Source organism: Puma concolor, chromosome B2 (assembly GCF_028749965.1).
Source record: "Puma concolor isolate L17-30 chromosome B2, mPumCon1.1.hap2, whole genome shotgun sequence".
Lineage (NCBI taxonomy): Eukaryota > Metazoa > Chordata > Mammalia > Carnivora > Felidae > Puma > Puma concolor.
The window spans coordinates 136,912,280-136,929,568 of NC_141671.1; the positions used below are offsets into that span (position 1 = coordinate 136,912,280).

At 41.0% G+C, this 17,289-nt stretch overlaps 1 protein-coding gene across 1 annotated transcript in view; it reads right to left on the reverse strand.

The window, feature by feature from the left end:
- The window catches only part of KATNA1 (katanin catalytic subunit A1), a 42,467-nt gene extending 25,312 nt beyond the window's left edge, over positions 1 to 17,155 (reverse strand). The window contains exons 1-3 of the mRNA XM_025925607.2: positions 16,889 to 17,155; positions 4,751 to 4,925; positions 3,108 to 3,265 (exon numbers count right to left, since the gene is read on the reverse strand). Coding sequence (XP_025781392.1) covers positions 3,108 to 3,265; positions 4,751 to 4,912 — 320 coding nt within the window. The 5' untranslated portion in view covers positions 4,913 to 4,925; positions 16,889 to 17,155. The remainder of the gene's footprint in view (positions 1 to 3,107; positions 3,266 to 4,750; positions 4,926 to 16,888) is intronic.
- Between the last annotated feature and the right edge of the window lie 134 nt (positions 17,156 to 17,289).

Sequence of the window (17,289 nt, forward strand, 5' to 3'; positions counted from 1 at the left end):
TGACTCAGCTATGATTTGTTCTACTGAAATTAAGAAAAAGGTAATCATAAATGTAGAAAAAGATTCACCCACAAATATTGACTTTATAATAACAAAAAGGGGAAAACAACCAATAAGAACATGGTTAACTATGTAGATTATACATAACCCTTTAAAACCAAAATATAACAGAAAAAATAGTACAAATAAGTGCTTATGAGCAAAGGAAAAATTTAGTAAATATTAAAAAGTGAGTTGGGGCGCCTGGGTGGCTCAGTCGGTTAAGCAGCCGACTTCGGCTCAGGTCATGATCTTGCAGTCCGTGAGTTCGAGCCCCGCGTTGGGCTCTGTGCTGACAGCTCAGAACCTGGAGCCTGTTTTGGATTCTGTGTCTCCCTCTCTCTGACCCTCCCCTGTTCATGATCTGTCTCTCTCTGTGTCAAAAATAAATAAACGTTAAAAAAAAAAATTAAATAAAAAATTATGAGTCAATAACACAATATTAGTACTTTTACCTGGAGCTGAGGAAAATTAAAGTGGCGGTACCCATTAGCTGATCATAAAGTGGAAAGGGAGCATTGTGGCATGTGCTTCTCAAAGTGTGACCCATGGACCACTAGTATGATGTGGATGTTGTTGGATGTGTTGGATGTGTTTTTACAAACTGCGGTTTGTGGCAACCTATCAAGTCCGTTGGTGCCATTTTTCCTACAGCATTTGCTCATTTTGTGTCTCTGTGTCACATTTTGGTGATGCTTGTAATGTTTTAAACTTTCTCATTATTATTAGATTTGTTATGGTGATCTGTGATCGGAGATTATAACTTGTTGAAAGCTCAGATAACGGTTACCATTTTTTAGCAACAGAATATTTTTATTTTATTTTTTTAAGTGTATTTATTTATTTAGAGAGGGAGAGCATGTGGAATGGGCAGAGAGAGAGAGACACAGGGAGAGAGAGAGAGAGAGAGAGAGAATCCCAAGCAGGCTCTGCAGAGCCCCATGCGGGGCTTGAACTCACAAACTGCGAGTTCATGACCTAAGCCAAAACCAAGAGTCAGATGCTTAACCAACTGAGCCACCCAGGCACCGCAGCAATAAAGTATTTTTCAATTAAGGTATGTACATTGTTTTTTTAAGACATAATGCTATTGCACACTTAACAGATTACAGTATAAACATAACTTTTATATGCACTGGGAAACCAAAATATTTATGTGACTTTGTTGAACCCACAACTATCTCCTAGGTATGCCCGTATTTTATCAGACTCTCAGGAGTGAACACCCAGCATCTACATTTTAATGAGTTTCCCAACAGATCTTAGGTATACTAGAGTTTGAGAATAAGTGGTATGGCAGAGAATTCCAGCTTTGTAATCAAATATATCTGGGTTCAAACTCTAGCTCCACCAATTATTAGCTTTGTGATAATGGGAAAAAGTTATCTGACTGCACTGTACTTCAAGCTATCTTATCTAAAATACAAAAAAAAGAACATGGCTTATTTGAAAGGCTAACTGTGAATAAATGAAATGACATGTGTAGTCTCTAATAGTGGTTAGGACACGTGAGCACTCAATATCTAACACCTATTGTAAAACAGAATCAAGAATTGAGAGTTACAATGACAACGTGAAACTGAAAAACATCTGAGCAATGTCTTAGTGCAAGGTTCTCAAACTGATTAGGAGGCAAAGAATCTGCAAGTTGGTGTTCTTTACAGAATGCTATATTTGCATATTTAAACCCACAATACAAACTAGGAAATCTATTATGTCAGTGAAACAGACAAGTGATATCCATTAAAAAATGTGCAGTGAAACTAAGTACAACTGGCTGTGTAGAGCATTCCGGAAATATCACCACTAAAGTGATATTGGCCAGCTACAGGTAATAGGAACCTGGGGGGAAAATGTCAAAGAGAAACCTAAAATAGAGAACGTTTTATTTATTTATTTATTTATTTATTTATTTATTTATTTATTTATTTATTTATTTATTTTCTGTGAATCAAAAAGCCCATTGGGGCGCCTGGGTGGCGCAGTCGGTTAAGCGTCCGACTTCAGCCAGGTCACGATCTCGCGGTCCGTGAGTTCGAGCCCCACGTCAGGCTCTGGGCTGATGGCTCAGAGCCTGGAGCCTGTTTCCGATTCTGTGTCTCCCTCTCTCTCTGCCCCTCCCCCGTTCATGCTCTGTCTCTCTCTGTCCCAAAAATAAATAAACGTTGAAAAAAAAAATTAAAAAAAAAAAAAACAAAAAGCCCATTTTGGGGCACCTGGGTGGCTCAGTAGATTGAGTGTCCAACTTCGGCTCAGGTCACGATCTCATGGCTTGTGAGTTCGAGCCCTGCATTGGGCTCACTGTTGTCAGCACGGAGCCCCCTTTGGATCTTCTGTCCCTTCTCTCTCTGCCCCTCCCCGCTTGCACTCTCTCTCAAAATTAATCTTAAAAAAAAAACAACTCATTTTTCGGGGTGGCTCAGTTGGTGAAGCATCTGACTCTTGATTTTGGCTCAGATCATGATCTCACGGTTCACGAGCTCAAGCCCTGAGTCAGGCTCTGCACTGACAGTGTGGAGCTTGCTCGGGATTTTCTCTCTCTCTCTCTCTCTCTCTCTCTCTCAAAATAAATAAATAAACTTTAAAAAATTTATTAAACTATTTTTTTAAAAAGCCCATTTCTCATTTTAGCAATTTTGATGAATAGAAATATTCTGTGATAGCCTATTTGAGAACCACTGCTTTAATCTAACTTCCTCACTTTACATAAGAAAAATTAGAGGCCTAGAAAAGGTTACATGCTTTTCCCAAAACTACAGAAAGTGGAAAAGATAGAATGAGAGCCCAGATATTTCAGTTCCCAGCCCCATGCTCCTTCCCTCAGATAATGTCTCCACTATTATAAGCTCATTCACAAAAGCATGTTTTCGGCTTATTCCCACCTAAGTTCAATTTATTGATATAGGTCATATAGGTCACAGTTAGATGAGCCATAGTATAAGCGCTATAAAAGGCATTCAGTAAAAAATGCTCTCCTGTTCCTGTCTCCCTGCCACCTAGTCCTCCTAGATGTGACCAATGTTGTCAGTTTCCTATGCTAATTTGTTTCTTAAAAGGTGTCTACTTACCTTCGTTCAACAGGTACAGGCAGGGACCAGACCTCCCCCTCGGACGCTGGAAGCTCGTGTTGGGCAGCTTTCAGTGGAGTGTGGTCTAGTTTAAAGCTCTCCAGTGTCTTCATGATATCTTTAACATGCTTAGCTTCCACATTTATTTCCTGCCAAACCTGGTTTCAACGGAGAATATGACTCTTTATATCTGTAACTGATAATTCACTGCCAAGATTAAACTAGGGCCATTTATTACAGATGTTAGAAACCTCCATTTTGACATCAGCTATACTGTAAATCACACCCAAATATTCTGTCAAAATTTTAAGAATGATTAAGTTTTTGTTTTCAACTGCAAGACAAAATGAATTAAATATTCTGAATAATTAAGCCACGTTCCTGACTTATGATTCATATTCAAATTACATAACAAATTGACGATAGCTATAACTTTCTTTTTGGAAAGTTTGAATAATACTTTTCTAAGTTGATTCTCTAATGGTTTTCATGGTATGTGACTGACTCTCAAAATGGTGATGAGAATGCACTAATTTCATAAATCATTAATGGATTGCAACCCACAGTTTGAAAAATATGGCTTCAGATGAAAATGGCCCAATTCACACACAACCAAGATTGTTTTAAGCATTGCTGATTCAATTTAAAAACAACATACACAAAATATTGAAATAAAGTTGGTAATGTTTTGTTTTAAAACTAAACGAGGGGTACCAGGCTGGCTCAGTTGGTAGAGCGTGTGACTCTCGATTTCAGGGTTGTGAGTTTGAGCCCCATGTTGGATGTAGAGATTACATAAAAATAAAAAAGTCTTTTAAAAAACAAAGCTAAATGATTTAGTATCTTTACAAAAAAAAGGCTCAGACTTTTAAAATAAAAGTCTCCAGCCTACAGAACAAAAATCTTTCAGTGACAAACTTAAGACTCTATGAAATAAACTATTTTCCTCTTCTGGTAATGTAAGGAACATGCAGACAGATTTAGGGGAAAAGGTTTAAGTTCAAAGAGGTAGGATACTTCTCTCTTTTAAAGAAATTAAGGACAAGTATGGAATACTATCAAAGAAGCAGTTTAGTAGAATCTGAGGGAAATATTCAACCGAGAAGACCACCTCAAAAAGACTATTAAATTCTGTCATATTTTTTTCCTCTGTGATAAAGTTGAACCTTGTTAGAAATGCCACCTTCAAGTGGACTTATAACTTCTACACTTTCCACCTGTAAATTTCTATTGATCCTCAGTGACTAACATTCCTCACATGGGATTCAAATATAGTCTGCTTCCTAACAGTCTACAGAAAGTACGGTACCCATGAGATCTGGGTGCCATCTGCAGTTTCAACAATGGCTTAATAAAGTCCATTCTAATTTTACCAGGTAAAAGGTAAAAAATGTGATTTAGAAAAAAAGGTCAAAATTATTTTTCATCTATTAGATTCCAACAACTATAATTGAGAACTCATAATACCGATGATGGTGAATATAGACTATTACTAATATAAAAAAAAAAATTCAAGTAACATTGTATACAAATCCATGTAACAAATCACTCTTCATGTATAACTGCAAAAAGCCCTGACAACCTCCACGTCTTCTCTTCTGAGTACTTACACCATTAAAACATACAGCAGCCACGATTCTCACCTGTTGCCATTTCTGCTGGAGATAGGTATCTTTGACTGAATACAGATACTTGTTCATCTGGTCAAGAACTCCCTGGTAATAGACCATGGCAGAGTCATAGTTCCCCAGCAATGCATATTCACGAGCCAATTTTACATTCTCACTAATCATGAGAAGACTCATGCTCAATTGTAAGCTAAAAAAAAAAAAGAAAAGAAACATTTTCACAGGTCTCTGAAAAATAAGTTGCAACACAGAGTTTCTTTCAAGTATACTTTCCAGGGCTCTGTCAACATGCTCACAATCACACACACTGCGCTGTCCATCTCTGTATTTGCTCGTGCCATTTCCACTCCTTCAAAGAAGTTTCTAGGTTCCCATGGGGAAACGAACCCTGATGTGTCAAAGCCCAGCTCAGAGGGCAGTTCTCCCAGTCTGTCTGCCCTCTGAACTTCTCAGTTTGAAATAAACTCTCCGCCTTCTAATGCCCCCTGGCACTTTATTGGGACCTTTCATAGCAAGACATGTGCCTACTCTGAATTACAGTTACTGATATATTTCTTATCTTTTCTTGGAGAGCAGGATTTATATCTGAAAGATGTGAGACTATCCTCAGTGCATGACATGCAAGTGTTACTGAACAAGTGCAGAGCAAGTGCACAATGTCAGACAGTTTTGGAAGGTGGTTTGAAAACATGTGTTTTGAAGTTAGAACAATCTTGGTTAGAATTCTAATTCTGACACCTTGGTCAAATCCTTTAACGTTTCTAAGCTTCAGTTTTTCAATATGTAAAACTGAGATAGTACTACTTCCCAAGACGTGCACTATAAGGAATAAATGACTATTTAAAGTATCTAGCATACTACTTGGCAAATAATAGGATGTCAACCTTCCCTGCATCTTCCCTAAAACTATCTCTATCACAGTCTCTGTATTAGTAGGATATGGATATATGGATGTGGCTATAAAGCATCAGAAGTAGGTGCTCGGTAAACGTCAGCTTCGTTGATGTTGACAATAATTGCTATTACTAACTGCATATAGCATGGTGTAGTTCAAAGTAAATTAGGGTAGTGGCTCTCAAAATAAAAAGAAATTTGAAACGCACGGTGAAAGAACTGCTCTGAGTTCAAATGAATGAAGTTCCAAGGCTGTGGAACTAGAAAATACAGGAAAGCTGAGAAGAGACAGACGTGTGAAGGAAACGAGATGATTTTTTTCTGACTCCTTTTGTCAGTGGGCTACTCAAACAGCTGTGTCTCACAGATGAACAGAGATGACTTCAATGTGGGGCCCTCTCTAGCTAGCCTAATCTAGCCAGAGGCTTTCTTAAAATTGTGGTTTTTGACCCCTCCCTTCCCCACCCCACCTATGGGTCAAGTGACGCAACAGAGCTTAAGTCTGATAGAGACCACTATGGCTCTTGTGTTATTATTTAAATTCTCTAATCGGGGATGAGGTTTTGTGAAAAACCATGCCAAGCAAAATTCTTGAGTTTAATTTAGTGCAGACTGTTTAGCTAGTGTGCAGAGCAAATGAATGATGGCAGACCAACCAGGAATATCTAACAAACACTACATTACACACAGGACTAGAAAGATTTCCTGCCAAATAGACAAGAGAAGGTAATCAAACCCACACAGCCGGAATTAGAGGACTGTATAAAGCAAGATTAACAGGAAATATTGCCAGGCAGAAAAGTTAAAAACCAGCACTGCTATCTACAGCAGGGCAGAAAAGGGAGGACACTTGCTCCCTAGGACAGAGATTACAGGGAGATGGGATCACCTCAGTGGAGACGCAGGGTTGTCAAAATCACACCAAGAGCCTCAGGCTTCCATTCCCGGCCAGTCTTTGGCAGTTCGCAGTCTCTAACCAGCAAAAGGCACAACTGTGGGGGCACCCAGGTGCTCAGTCAGTTAAGCATCTGACTTCGGCTCAGGTCATGATCTCACAGTTCATGAGTTCGAGCCGCACACAGGGCTTTCTGCTCTCAGTACGGAGCCTGGGTGGGATCCTCGGTCAACCTCTCTCTCTGCCCATCCCCCATGCGCCTGCACGCACTCTCAAAAAAAAAAAAAAAGTTAAATAAATAAATAAAGGCGCAGCTGCTGCACCTCCACCCAGTTAGGCTTAATACATCTCATGTATTATTTACTAGAATCTTTACTTCTTTATAGACTTTTTTAAGTTTTTTTAAATGTTTATTTTTGAGAGAGAGAGAGAGAGAGGAGAGACAGAACACAAGTAGGGAAAGGGCACAGAGAGAGGGACACACAGAATCCGAAGCAGGTTCCAGGCTCCAGCTGTCAGCCCAGAGCCCGATGCAGGGCTCAAACTCACAAACCGCGAGATCATGACCTAAGCTGAAGTTGGTTGGTTAAGTGAGCCACCCAGGTGCCACTAGACTTTGTGTGTGTGTGTGTGTGTGTGTGTGTGTGTGTGTGTGTGTGTGTGTGTGAGAGAGAGAGAGAGAGAGAGAGAGAGAGAGAGAGAGAGAGAGAGAAAGAAGGCGGGACAGAGAGAGGAGAAGAGAATCCCAAGCAGGCTCCAAACTGTCAGTGCAGAGCCGGATGCAGGGTTCAAACTCCCAAACCATGAGATTATAACCTGAGCTGAAATCAAGAGTAGGACATTCACGGACTGAGCCATCCAGGCGCCCCTTATTAGGATCTTTAAACCCAAACATCTTTAATCTCAGTATGAGGTTCAATTCCTAAGTAGGGGGCAAACTAAGAAGCCAAGACAGCAACTGGCCCCCTTCCTGAAAACCAATTCTAGAAGAGCCACAGTTACTTTGTAGAAGGTTGATGGATCCTAGAACTGAATACAAAATTCTGAAAAAACACTGAAATACCAGATGGTGATTTCGGTCCCACTGTGTGGGGAGGTACAAGGCAGCTTGGAGGGAAATAGGGCCAGGTTAGATTATTCTATCTGTGCCTTTCTGAGGTCTATTCTCCTGGGCCATCCTTGCTGACACTACCCACACTTACTGCTATAGGTCAGAAGAGCAGCTGGATGGAGACATCATGGCAAACCTAGGCCTGGATAGATTGGGGAACTGATAAAAACAGAGGTCAACAGGACAGCTCTGTGAGTGGTCTCTTGCTGCCACACTTCCATTCAGTTTAGGCTAGATGGTAACAACTAAGAAAGACAGTTCTTAGGAATATCAGTTTCCAGGCTCAGAATCCCTACTGGCAGGACTGGGACAGCACACAACTGGGACATCAGGAAATGATGAAGGTGGTTGAATAAGACAGCAGAGACTCAGCACACCGCACCCCCCCCCCCAAAAAGTAAACATAATTGGGCTAAGCCATCAATTCAAGAAGCTAGATAAAGACTAACAGAGCAGACCAAAAAGTACATGAAGGGAGAAGATAAAGGGCCAACTTTAAATAAAAACAAAGAGGAGAGGAGAGTGGAAGAGAGGAGAGGGGAGGGGAGGGGAGAGGAAAGGAGAGGAAGAAAATCCCAAAACACTGGAAAAGACTTTTTTAAAAAAGCAAAATATGAGTCATTAAAAAATTGAGAAGCAAATCTTGGCAAGTCTGATTAAAGGAAAAGAAAAAAGAACATGCAAATAAATAAAATACAAAATGAAAAAGAGGAAATAACTAGACAGTCTTGAATTGAAAGAAAATTTTTTTCTCGTTTAAAAATGTTTCTTCTCTTATTTACTAGAAAATGAAATTTAAAAAAATTTTTTTACATTTATTTATTTATTTATTTTTTGAGAGACAGACAGAGACAGAACACAAGTAGGGGAGGAGCAGAGAGAGAAGAAGACACAGAATCCGAAGCAGGCTCCAGGCTCTGAGCTGTCAGCACAGAGCCCGACGCAGGGCTCGAACTCACGAACTGTGAGATCGTGACCTGAGCCGAAGTCGGATGCTTAACCGACTGAGCCACCCAGGCGCCACGAAATTGAAGTTTTAATGAGAGACCTCTACCTTTAAAAAGCTTCAGGCCCAGAGGATTTTTTATAGGTGGGTTTTACAACTAACTTCTAAATAGAAGGTAATTCTAATAACATAAAAGTTGACTGAGAAAACAACGGAAAAACTGACCAACTCTTTTAGGAGGCTGGGCTCACCTCAATTTCAAAATTGAATAAGAACAAAATAAAGCCCACTTTGCTTATGAACAAAAATAAGAGCTAACAATGTTTCAAAACACACACTATCTCTGATCAAGAATTATCCCAGGGGGCACCTGGCTGGCTCAACTGGAAGAGCATGTAACTCTTGACCTTGGGGTCGTGAGTTTGAGCCCCATGTTGGGTGTAGAGATTACTTAAGTAAATACACCTTAAAAAAAAAAAAAAAAAAGATTTATCGCAGGAAAGCAAAGGTAATTTAAGATCAGAAAATCCATCCTTGGGGCAACTGGGTGGCTCAAGTCAGTTAATGTTGACTGATTTTGGCTCAGGTCATGATCTAAGCCCTGTGTTGGACTCTGTACTGGAAGTGGCTGGTGCCTGCTTAAGATTCTCTCTCCCTTTCCCTCTGCCCCTCCTCCTCCTCCATGCATGCTCTCTCTCCCTGTCTCTTTCTCTTGCTCTCAACAAAAGAAAATCCATTCTGATAATTCCTCATTCTAATGGACAAAAGGACTTCATACGAAAAAAGTAGAGAGAATAAAGGACAATTCATGGAAGGGAAAATCCAAACGGCTACAAGTACAGATACTATTAACAGATGAATGCAAATGAAAGTAATCAGAAACCCCTTTTACATTCACCAGATTAAAAACAAAATGGTAAATCTAATAATACTAAGTACTGGCAAGGATTTGGGAAAAAAGAAACCCTCACATATAATGTGTAGAAATAAACTGGCATAGTCATTTTGGAGAGCAATCTGGCAGTACTTAGAGAAATTACATATGCAAATATACAACCCAGAAATCCCACTCTTCTCTAAATATTCCAGAGGAAGTCTCACCCGCAGCTCCACAGACTTGTTTTAGGATGTTAATGACAGAATTATTTGAGAAATCAAGGAGTTGGAGGCAATCAACCTATTCCCTGCTAGAGAAATGGGTAAGAAAATGTGGTGGATGCATACTATGGAATACCATGTAGAAGAGGAAGCAATTGACAAAATTTAAAAATAGCAACATGCATAGATCATTGAAATACAGGGTTGGGTGAAATAAAACCCAGACACAGAACAAGATTTAGATCACAATAGCATTTTGTAAATTCAAAATATATATACTATATAAAACACTCTTTTGTCAGGGATATATACACATCAAAAAACACATATTAAATATATTAGAGTATCTTTGGAGGGTAAGATACAGAATATAAGTGGAGAAAGAAGATGAAGGCTAAGGAAAAAACAAATAATACACACTACAAAAGAAGAGTCTTGTATCAACATATAGCCTCTAAGATGCCCCCTGGTATCCCTACCCTTGTGTAATCACCTTCCCTTGAATATGAACTTGTTAATAGACAGAATAAGCAAAAATTATGGAATGTCACCTCTGAGATTTGACTGTGATTCCATCTTGCTCACAGCCTCTTGCTGGCAGCTCTAAGCTGTCCTTTGCAGAGGCTCACATGGCAAAGAACTGAGGGGGACCCCAGGCCAACAGCCAGTGAGGAGCTGAATCCTGCCATCACCATGTAAGGGAGCCTGGAAACCAATCCTTCCTCAGTTGAGTCTTGAGCTGATTGCAGCCATGACTGCTACCTTGATTACAGCCTGGGAAAGACTCTGAAGCACAAGCACCCAGCTAAGCCATGCCCACAGCCTAACCAAAGAAACTGTGAGATAAAAGTTTGTTGTTTCAAGGGACTAAGTTTTGGAGTAATTTGTTATGAAGAAATACAGCTATGAACTAACTCAAGACTGAGCATCTGAGGTCCAAAAGACAAAAAATTCCATGACCTAAATGGTGATTCCATGGAATCATGACCACTGTAAATATTTCATCTTGATAAAAGCTCCATGCCCAGAGACCATGGCTCTCTGTTACTTACTGACCGATCCCCAGCACCCAGAGCCATGTCTGGCACACAGCAGATAATCAATCTTTGAAGGAACGCATACTGCCAGGTTTTTGTTATAACCACTAAGATTTCTTACCTTTGTCCAGTTCCCGACCCTCAGCACTCTCACATTCCTTGGTCCTCAACTCTTCCTGACCAGAACTGTGTGATGGCTCCTACCCTGAAGCTATAAATGCCCTACGGTGACACCTAGTCTGGGAAACGATGTTAGAAGAGTAGAGCTGGGGCCAGGCGCTGGCAGTTAACAGTGGCTCTAGAGGAGTTGGGTGTCAAGCCTCTATGTCTTTTCCTTAACTGACCCCCTCCACATCTTTCTTCATGTCCTCCTACTAAAAAACAAATTCTAAATCAAGTTGTTACTTATACATAGGTGCCTCCCCCTACTTTTTGTTTTGAGGGCCATGATTCAAAATCCCAAACCTCGTAGAATTCACTCCAGGCCTTCATTGAAGGTTCTGTGTTATGAGTACTTCTAGTCAGATAAAATTCCTTAGCATCCAATGAATTGGCATTTTCTAACAAACAAATGTAAAAGTCAATCCAAGGCCATATTAAAAATGACCTGAAAAATTCTTGATTGTCAAAGAAACAATGTGTTTACTGAAAATAATATCAGGGGCACCTGTGTGGCTCAATTGGTTGAGCATCCGACTTTGGCTCAGATGGTGATCTCACGGTTTGTGAGTTCAAGCTCTGCATCAGACTCGTAATGCTATCCGCACATAGTCCAGTTTGGATCCTCTGTCCCTCCCTCTCTCTCTGCCCTTCCCCCGCTTGCACTCTCTCTCTCAAAAATAAACAAACGGGCACCTGGGTGGCTCAGTAGGTTAAGCTTCCGACTTCAGCTCAGGTCATGATCTCACAGTTCATGGGTTTGAGCCCCACATCAGTCTCTGTGCTGACAGCTCGGAGCCTGTAGCCTGCTTCAGATTCTGTGTCTCCCTCTCTCTCTCTGCCCCGCCCCCACTTGTGTTCTATTTCTCTCTCAAAAATAAATATTTAAAAAAATCAATAAATATTAAAAAAATGTCCTTAGTTGATTAAATGTGAGACAAAAATAAATTTTCCTATTCGTCCAGTAGTCTCTAAGAAAGCTTTCTCAAATGAATATCAACACTGCAAATTTATGAGATTCTCAAATGTCCAAGAATATAACCTTATCATTTCTAAAACTACTCTGCAGAAGTACAGAAATGAGGTCTACCTAGCACAATATCTGGCAATTAAAAAATATTTTTTTAAGTTTATTTATTGTTGAGAGAGAGACAGAGCACAAGCAGGAAAGGGGCAGAGAGAGAGGGAGAAACAGAATCTGAAACAGGTTCCAGGCTCTGAGCTGTCAGCCTGTAGGGCTCTAATCCACAGACCTTGAGATCAAGACCTGAGCTGAAGTCGGATGCTTAACCAACTGTGCCACCCAGGCACCCCAATATCTGGCAATTTTTGAAGAAATTAATATATTTCGAGAAAAGCCCATTGACCAATTTTTTTTTTTTCAACGTTTTTATTATTTATTTTTGGGACAGAGAGAGACAGAGCATGAACGGGGGAGGGGCAGAGAGAGAGGGAGACACAGAATCGGAAACAGGCTCCAGGCTCTGAGCCATCAGCCCAGAGCCTGACGCGGGGCTCGAACTCCTGGACCGCGAGATCGTGACCTGGCTGAAGTCGGACGCTTAACTGACTGCGCCACCCAGGCGCCCCTTGACCAAATTTTAACCACCATGAACAGTAAAGACTATCCACTGGTTCAATTAATAGAACACTTATAAAAATGAGATTGTCCACAGGGCAGCTGGGTGGCTCAGTCAGTTAAGCATCCAACTCTGACTTTGGGCTCAGGTCATGATCTCTCAGTTCGTTCACTCTGTGCTGCCAGTGTGGAGCCTGCTTGAGATTCTCTCTCTCCCTGTCTCTCTGCTCCTCCTGCATGCTCCTTTCTCTCTCAGAATAAATAAATAAACTTTAAAAAAAATTTTCCTTAAATAAAAATAATCAGATTGTCCAGAAAGTCAGATTCATGATTAGACATTATCAAAGAGAAAAATAACCATAGGTGATGCCTACTTTAGGCATCAACCAACCTGTTGGTTGGTTAAGAACCGACCTTTTGCTTACATGGCTTGTGCATTTATTTTAGCTGATGACTAAATCAATTTATCTAAACTAAGTAAGATGCAACATGAAATTTTAGTTCAAGTAACAGAGTCAAAATTTTTACTTTATTTTATTTTTAAAGTTTATTTCTTTATTTTGAGAGAGAGAGGGAGACAGAGAGAATCTCAAGCAGGCTCCACACTGTTGGCACAGAGCCCGACTTGGAGCTTGAACCCATGAACTGTGAGATCATGACCTGAGCCAAGATCAAGAGTCGGAAACTCAACTGAATCACCTAGACACCCCCAGAGTCAAAACTTTTAAATAATAAAAAATATTACAGCAAAATTTCTAACAAACTTAATATTTGCTGTGGTGTGGTATCTCCACAAAGAGACTTAGACTATTGTTTTCTCCTTCAGGATTAGGGGAGAGAAGTGATCAAAGAGACGGAAAAAGAATAGGCAACAGATCCAGTGAAGAAATGGGCAGGGGCACCTGGGTGGCTCAGTTGGTAGAGCGTCCGACTTCAGCTCAGGTCATGATCTCGTGGTCTGTGAGTTCAAGCCCCGCATCAGGCTCTGTGCTGACAGCTCAGAGCCTGGAGCCTGTTTCGGATTCTGTGTCTCCCTCTCTCTCTGCCCCTCCCCTGCTCATGCTCTGTCCCTCTCTGTCTCAGAAATAAATAAAACATTAAAAAAAATTAAAAAAAAAAAAAAAAGAAATGGGCAAAAGACATGAATAGACACTTCACCAAAGAAGACATTCAGATGGCCAACTGACACATGAAAAAATGCTCCACATCACTTATCATCAGGGAAATACAAATCAAAACCACAATGAGATACCACCTTACACCTATCAGAATGGCTAACATTAATAACTCAGGCAACAACAGATGTTGGCGAGGATGCGGAGAAAGAGAATCTCTTTTGCATTGTTGGTGGGAATGCAAGCTGGTGCAGCCACTCTGGAAAACAGTATGGAGGTTCCTCAAAAAACTAAAAATAGAGCTACCCTATGACCCAGCAATTGCACTACTAGGCATTTATCCATGGGATACAAGTGTGCTGTTTCAAAGGGACACATGCACCCCCATGTTTATAGCAGCAATAACCAAAGTATGGAAGTATACAAAGTATAACAACAATAACCAAAGTATGGAAAGAGCCCAAATGTCTATCGAAGGATGAATGAAGATGTGGTATATAAATACAACGGAGTATTACTCGGCAATCAAAAAGAATGAAATCTTGCCATTTGCAACTACGTGGATGGAACTGGAGGCTATTATGCTAAGTGAAATTGTCAGAGAGAGACAAAAATCATATGACTTCATTCATATGAGGACTTTAAGAGACAAAACAGATGAACATAAGGGAAGGAAAACAAAAATAATATAAAAACAGGGAGGGGGACAAAACAGAAGAGACTCATAAATATGGAGAACAAACTGAGGGTTACAGGAGGGGTTGTGGGAGGGGGGATGGGCTAAATGGGTAAGGGGCACTAAGGAATCTACTCCTGAAATCATTGTTGCGTTATATGCTAATTAATTTGGATGTAAATTTTAAAAAATAAAATATAATCCACACACACACAGAATAGGAACAGATGCAAACATCTGAGTTCTAAGATTCCTACTCTCTCCCAAAACAACAAATATGGGGACCTCCCTACTCCACACCTAAAAAAACGAGACCATATCAACTCAATTTTAAGGAGTTAGACTGGGCTCCACTAATAAGTGCAGTTTTTACTGTAATGTGCATAGGTCAGTCATTCAAGAAATATTTACAGAGCACCTACCCTGTTGCAAGGAATCGCACAGAAGACAAAAATAAGAATTAAACCTGAGCGCCTGGGTGGCTCAGTCAGTTAAGTGCCCAACTCTTGTTTTCAGCTCAGGCCATGATCTCACGGTTTGTGGGTTCAGGCCCTGCATCAGGCTCTGCACTGACAGCACAGAGCCTGCTTGGGATTCTCTCTCTCCCGCTCTCTCTCTGCCTGTCCCCCGCTTGTGCTCTGTCTCTCAAAAATAAGTAAACTTAAAAAAAATAAGAATTAAACGTTTAAAACCTTGATGTTTAGAAGAAGGGACATCATTTGATCTATCCTAGTTGTTATTCTTTACTTACGAAAAAGAAACAAGCATAACATATTATTAAGCTCAGGCTAAAAAATCAACATCAATGTTAAAAATATTTATCTGTAAAACTGATGTCCTAAAATAAAAACAAATGAACCTCAATCACACATTTTCTTGAAGGCATTTCAATAAATCAAGTGTGTGTAACTCTAAAAGTGACAACACACTATTAAGCAAAGTTCAGAATGTTCATCTCTGGGATATAAAAACAACCATAATACTGATTTACAGTCAGTCATTAATGATTATGAAAAAATACAATAAATGAGTGACCCATGACCAATTACAGCATGGCATGCATTTTTCTTACCTTTATAATCATCATATGATTAATGCTCAAGAAGCATGAGAAAGTTATCAAAAGAGTGCCAAAAGAAAAAAAAAAAACTGCTCAGGAAAAAATAATACACATATATATATTTGGTAAACTTTCTCTCAGTTTCCCCTGAATAAAACAAAAATAAATCAGTGAATATAACAATTAAAATGTAATTTAAAAGCTATATTCAAATTGTGCCAATAAACACCACAAGCAAAATCTATTTAGCATGTTATCAACACTGACCATATTGATTTGATACACTATCTTTTTAACCAGTCAGTAGCTAAAAAGAACCCAAACCACTGTTGTAAAGGGAAATTCAACAATGTTAGTACAGTAAATTCTACAAAATTCTCTAATTCTTAGTATTTGTCTGAACGGTGACACCAGTATCAAAATATTATGCAGAATCTGTTGTATAATATGCCTACTATTGAATCTGTAAAATGTAAAAGATTCTCCAATAACCAATGCCATGGAAGAGCTGTGCATACCTTTCCACAGTCTAGGAATGTTGGAAATTGATCAGCACTCCCCCCCCCCCTTTTTTTTCTTTTAAGGCATGATACAGGCCACAAGTTAATAGCAATACAAAATAAAGAGTTCTGCCACTATTTCTGTGTGAGAATTTACTGATTACAGATATCATCTCCTTTGGAAAAGACAATAGGGCTGCACAATGAGACATTTAGGCCTCTGAACTTTACAAGAATCTTTCTTGCCACCGGGGTGTTCTATCATTGTGGCAAAGATCTATCGCACACATTCTAAAACAGAAGGAATGTTTCCAGCAGTAACCAAAGGTCTGATTTCAAAGAGCAACACATAAGTGAATGCTTTGAAGAGAGAAAGATGCAACATTGTGCTGCTGGAATTTAGTAACTGATATAAAAATGGCACTTGGCAGTTAAAAGAAAAAGTTATTTTTTATTAAATAAGGGCTGAGACTATTCACTGTAAGGCACTTACGGCTCCACGTTTATCTCTAACTCCGTCACCGTAGAATATGCCATATGAAACGATGTTTAGAGGGATACATTTTCTAAAGTTCCAACTCTAAACAAAAAGGGCCAAAGCCTCCCAGAGCACGCCTGGCTCCAGAATAAATAAGAAAGAATATCCTCAACGCTATCACACCACTCCAATAAAATGTAAGAAAAGAAGCTGCATCCCAATGTCAAGGCTTTCGAGGTTTTTCAGGGGTGAGAGTTTGGGGACGGGGGCGTGGATGGATTCAGGAGAAATCCGCTCAAAAAAGCGAAGAAATAAAGAAAGACGTGTTTTTCCGGCCAGAGACGTCTCTAATGACACAGGCCTAGAAATGGGATCGCCAAGAGCCCCCCAAAGTCCTCGGCTGGACAGGATTCCTCAGGCAGGGGAACCGTCACCTGAGCCACAGGTGTCAGCGACAACATCAAGGACCTAAGAAAGACCTCGGCGCAGGCAAGGGCAGGCTCACAGCGGGATGCGCAGAGGGCTCCCATTGTCCGCCCCTAATCCCTCGCCGAGCTGGCCACGGGAGTCGGGGATCCCAGGGCACCGGGAGAGGGAACACTCACCTGTGCCTGCCGAGGCTCCTCGGGAAACCGCCCACTGCCAGGCGGAGGGGAAGGGCCGTGCGTGGCTCGAGGCGGCAAGGAAGCAGGGCCCAGCCCAGTCCCAACCCCTCTGCCCCGTTCACGGACCCAGCACTGCTGGGTTCAACCGTCACAAGCCCCGGCGCTGCTTCTCCTCGCCGAGAATTTGAAGGCAAACCCGCCAGGGTCACTTCCGGTGCTGGGGGTGGCCTCGTCAACTCCGGCGCACGCGGGGCGACGCCCCGGGAGCGAGGACGCCGGGCAGCGTGCGCGCGCCGGGCGCCGGGCGCCGGCCGGGGCCTGGGCAGGGCAGGCGGGGACGCGCCTGCGCAGTGAGCGCCGCCTCGTGGAGGCCGTCAGGGTGGAGGGAAGTGAGGGTTGAA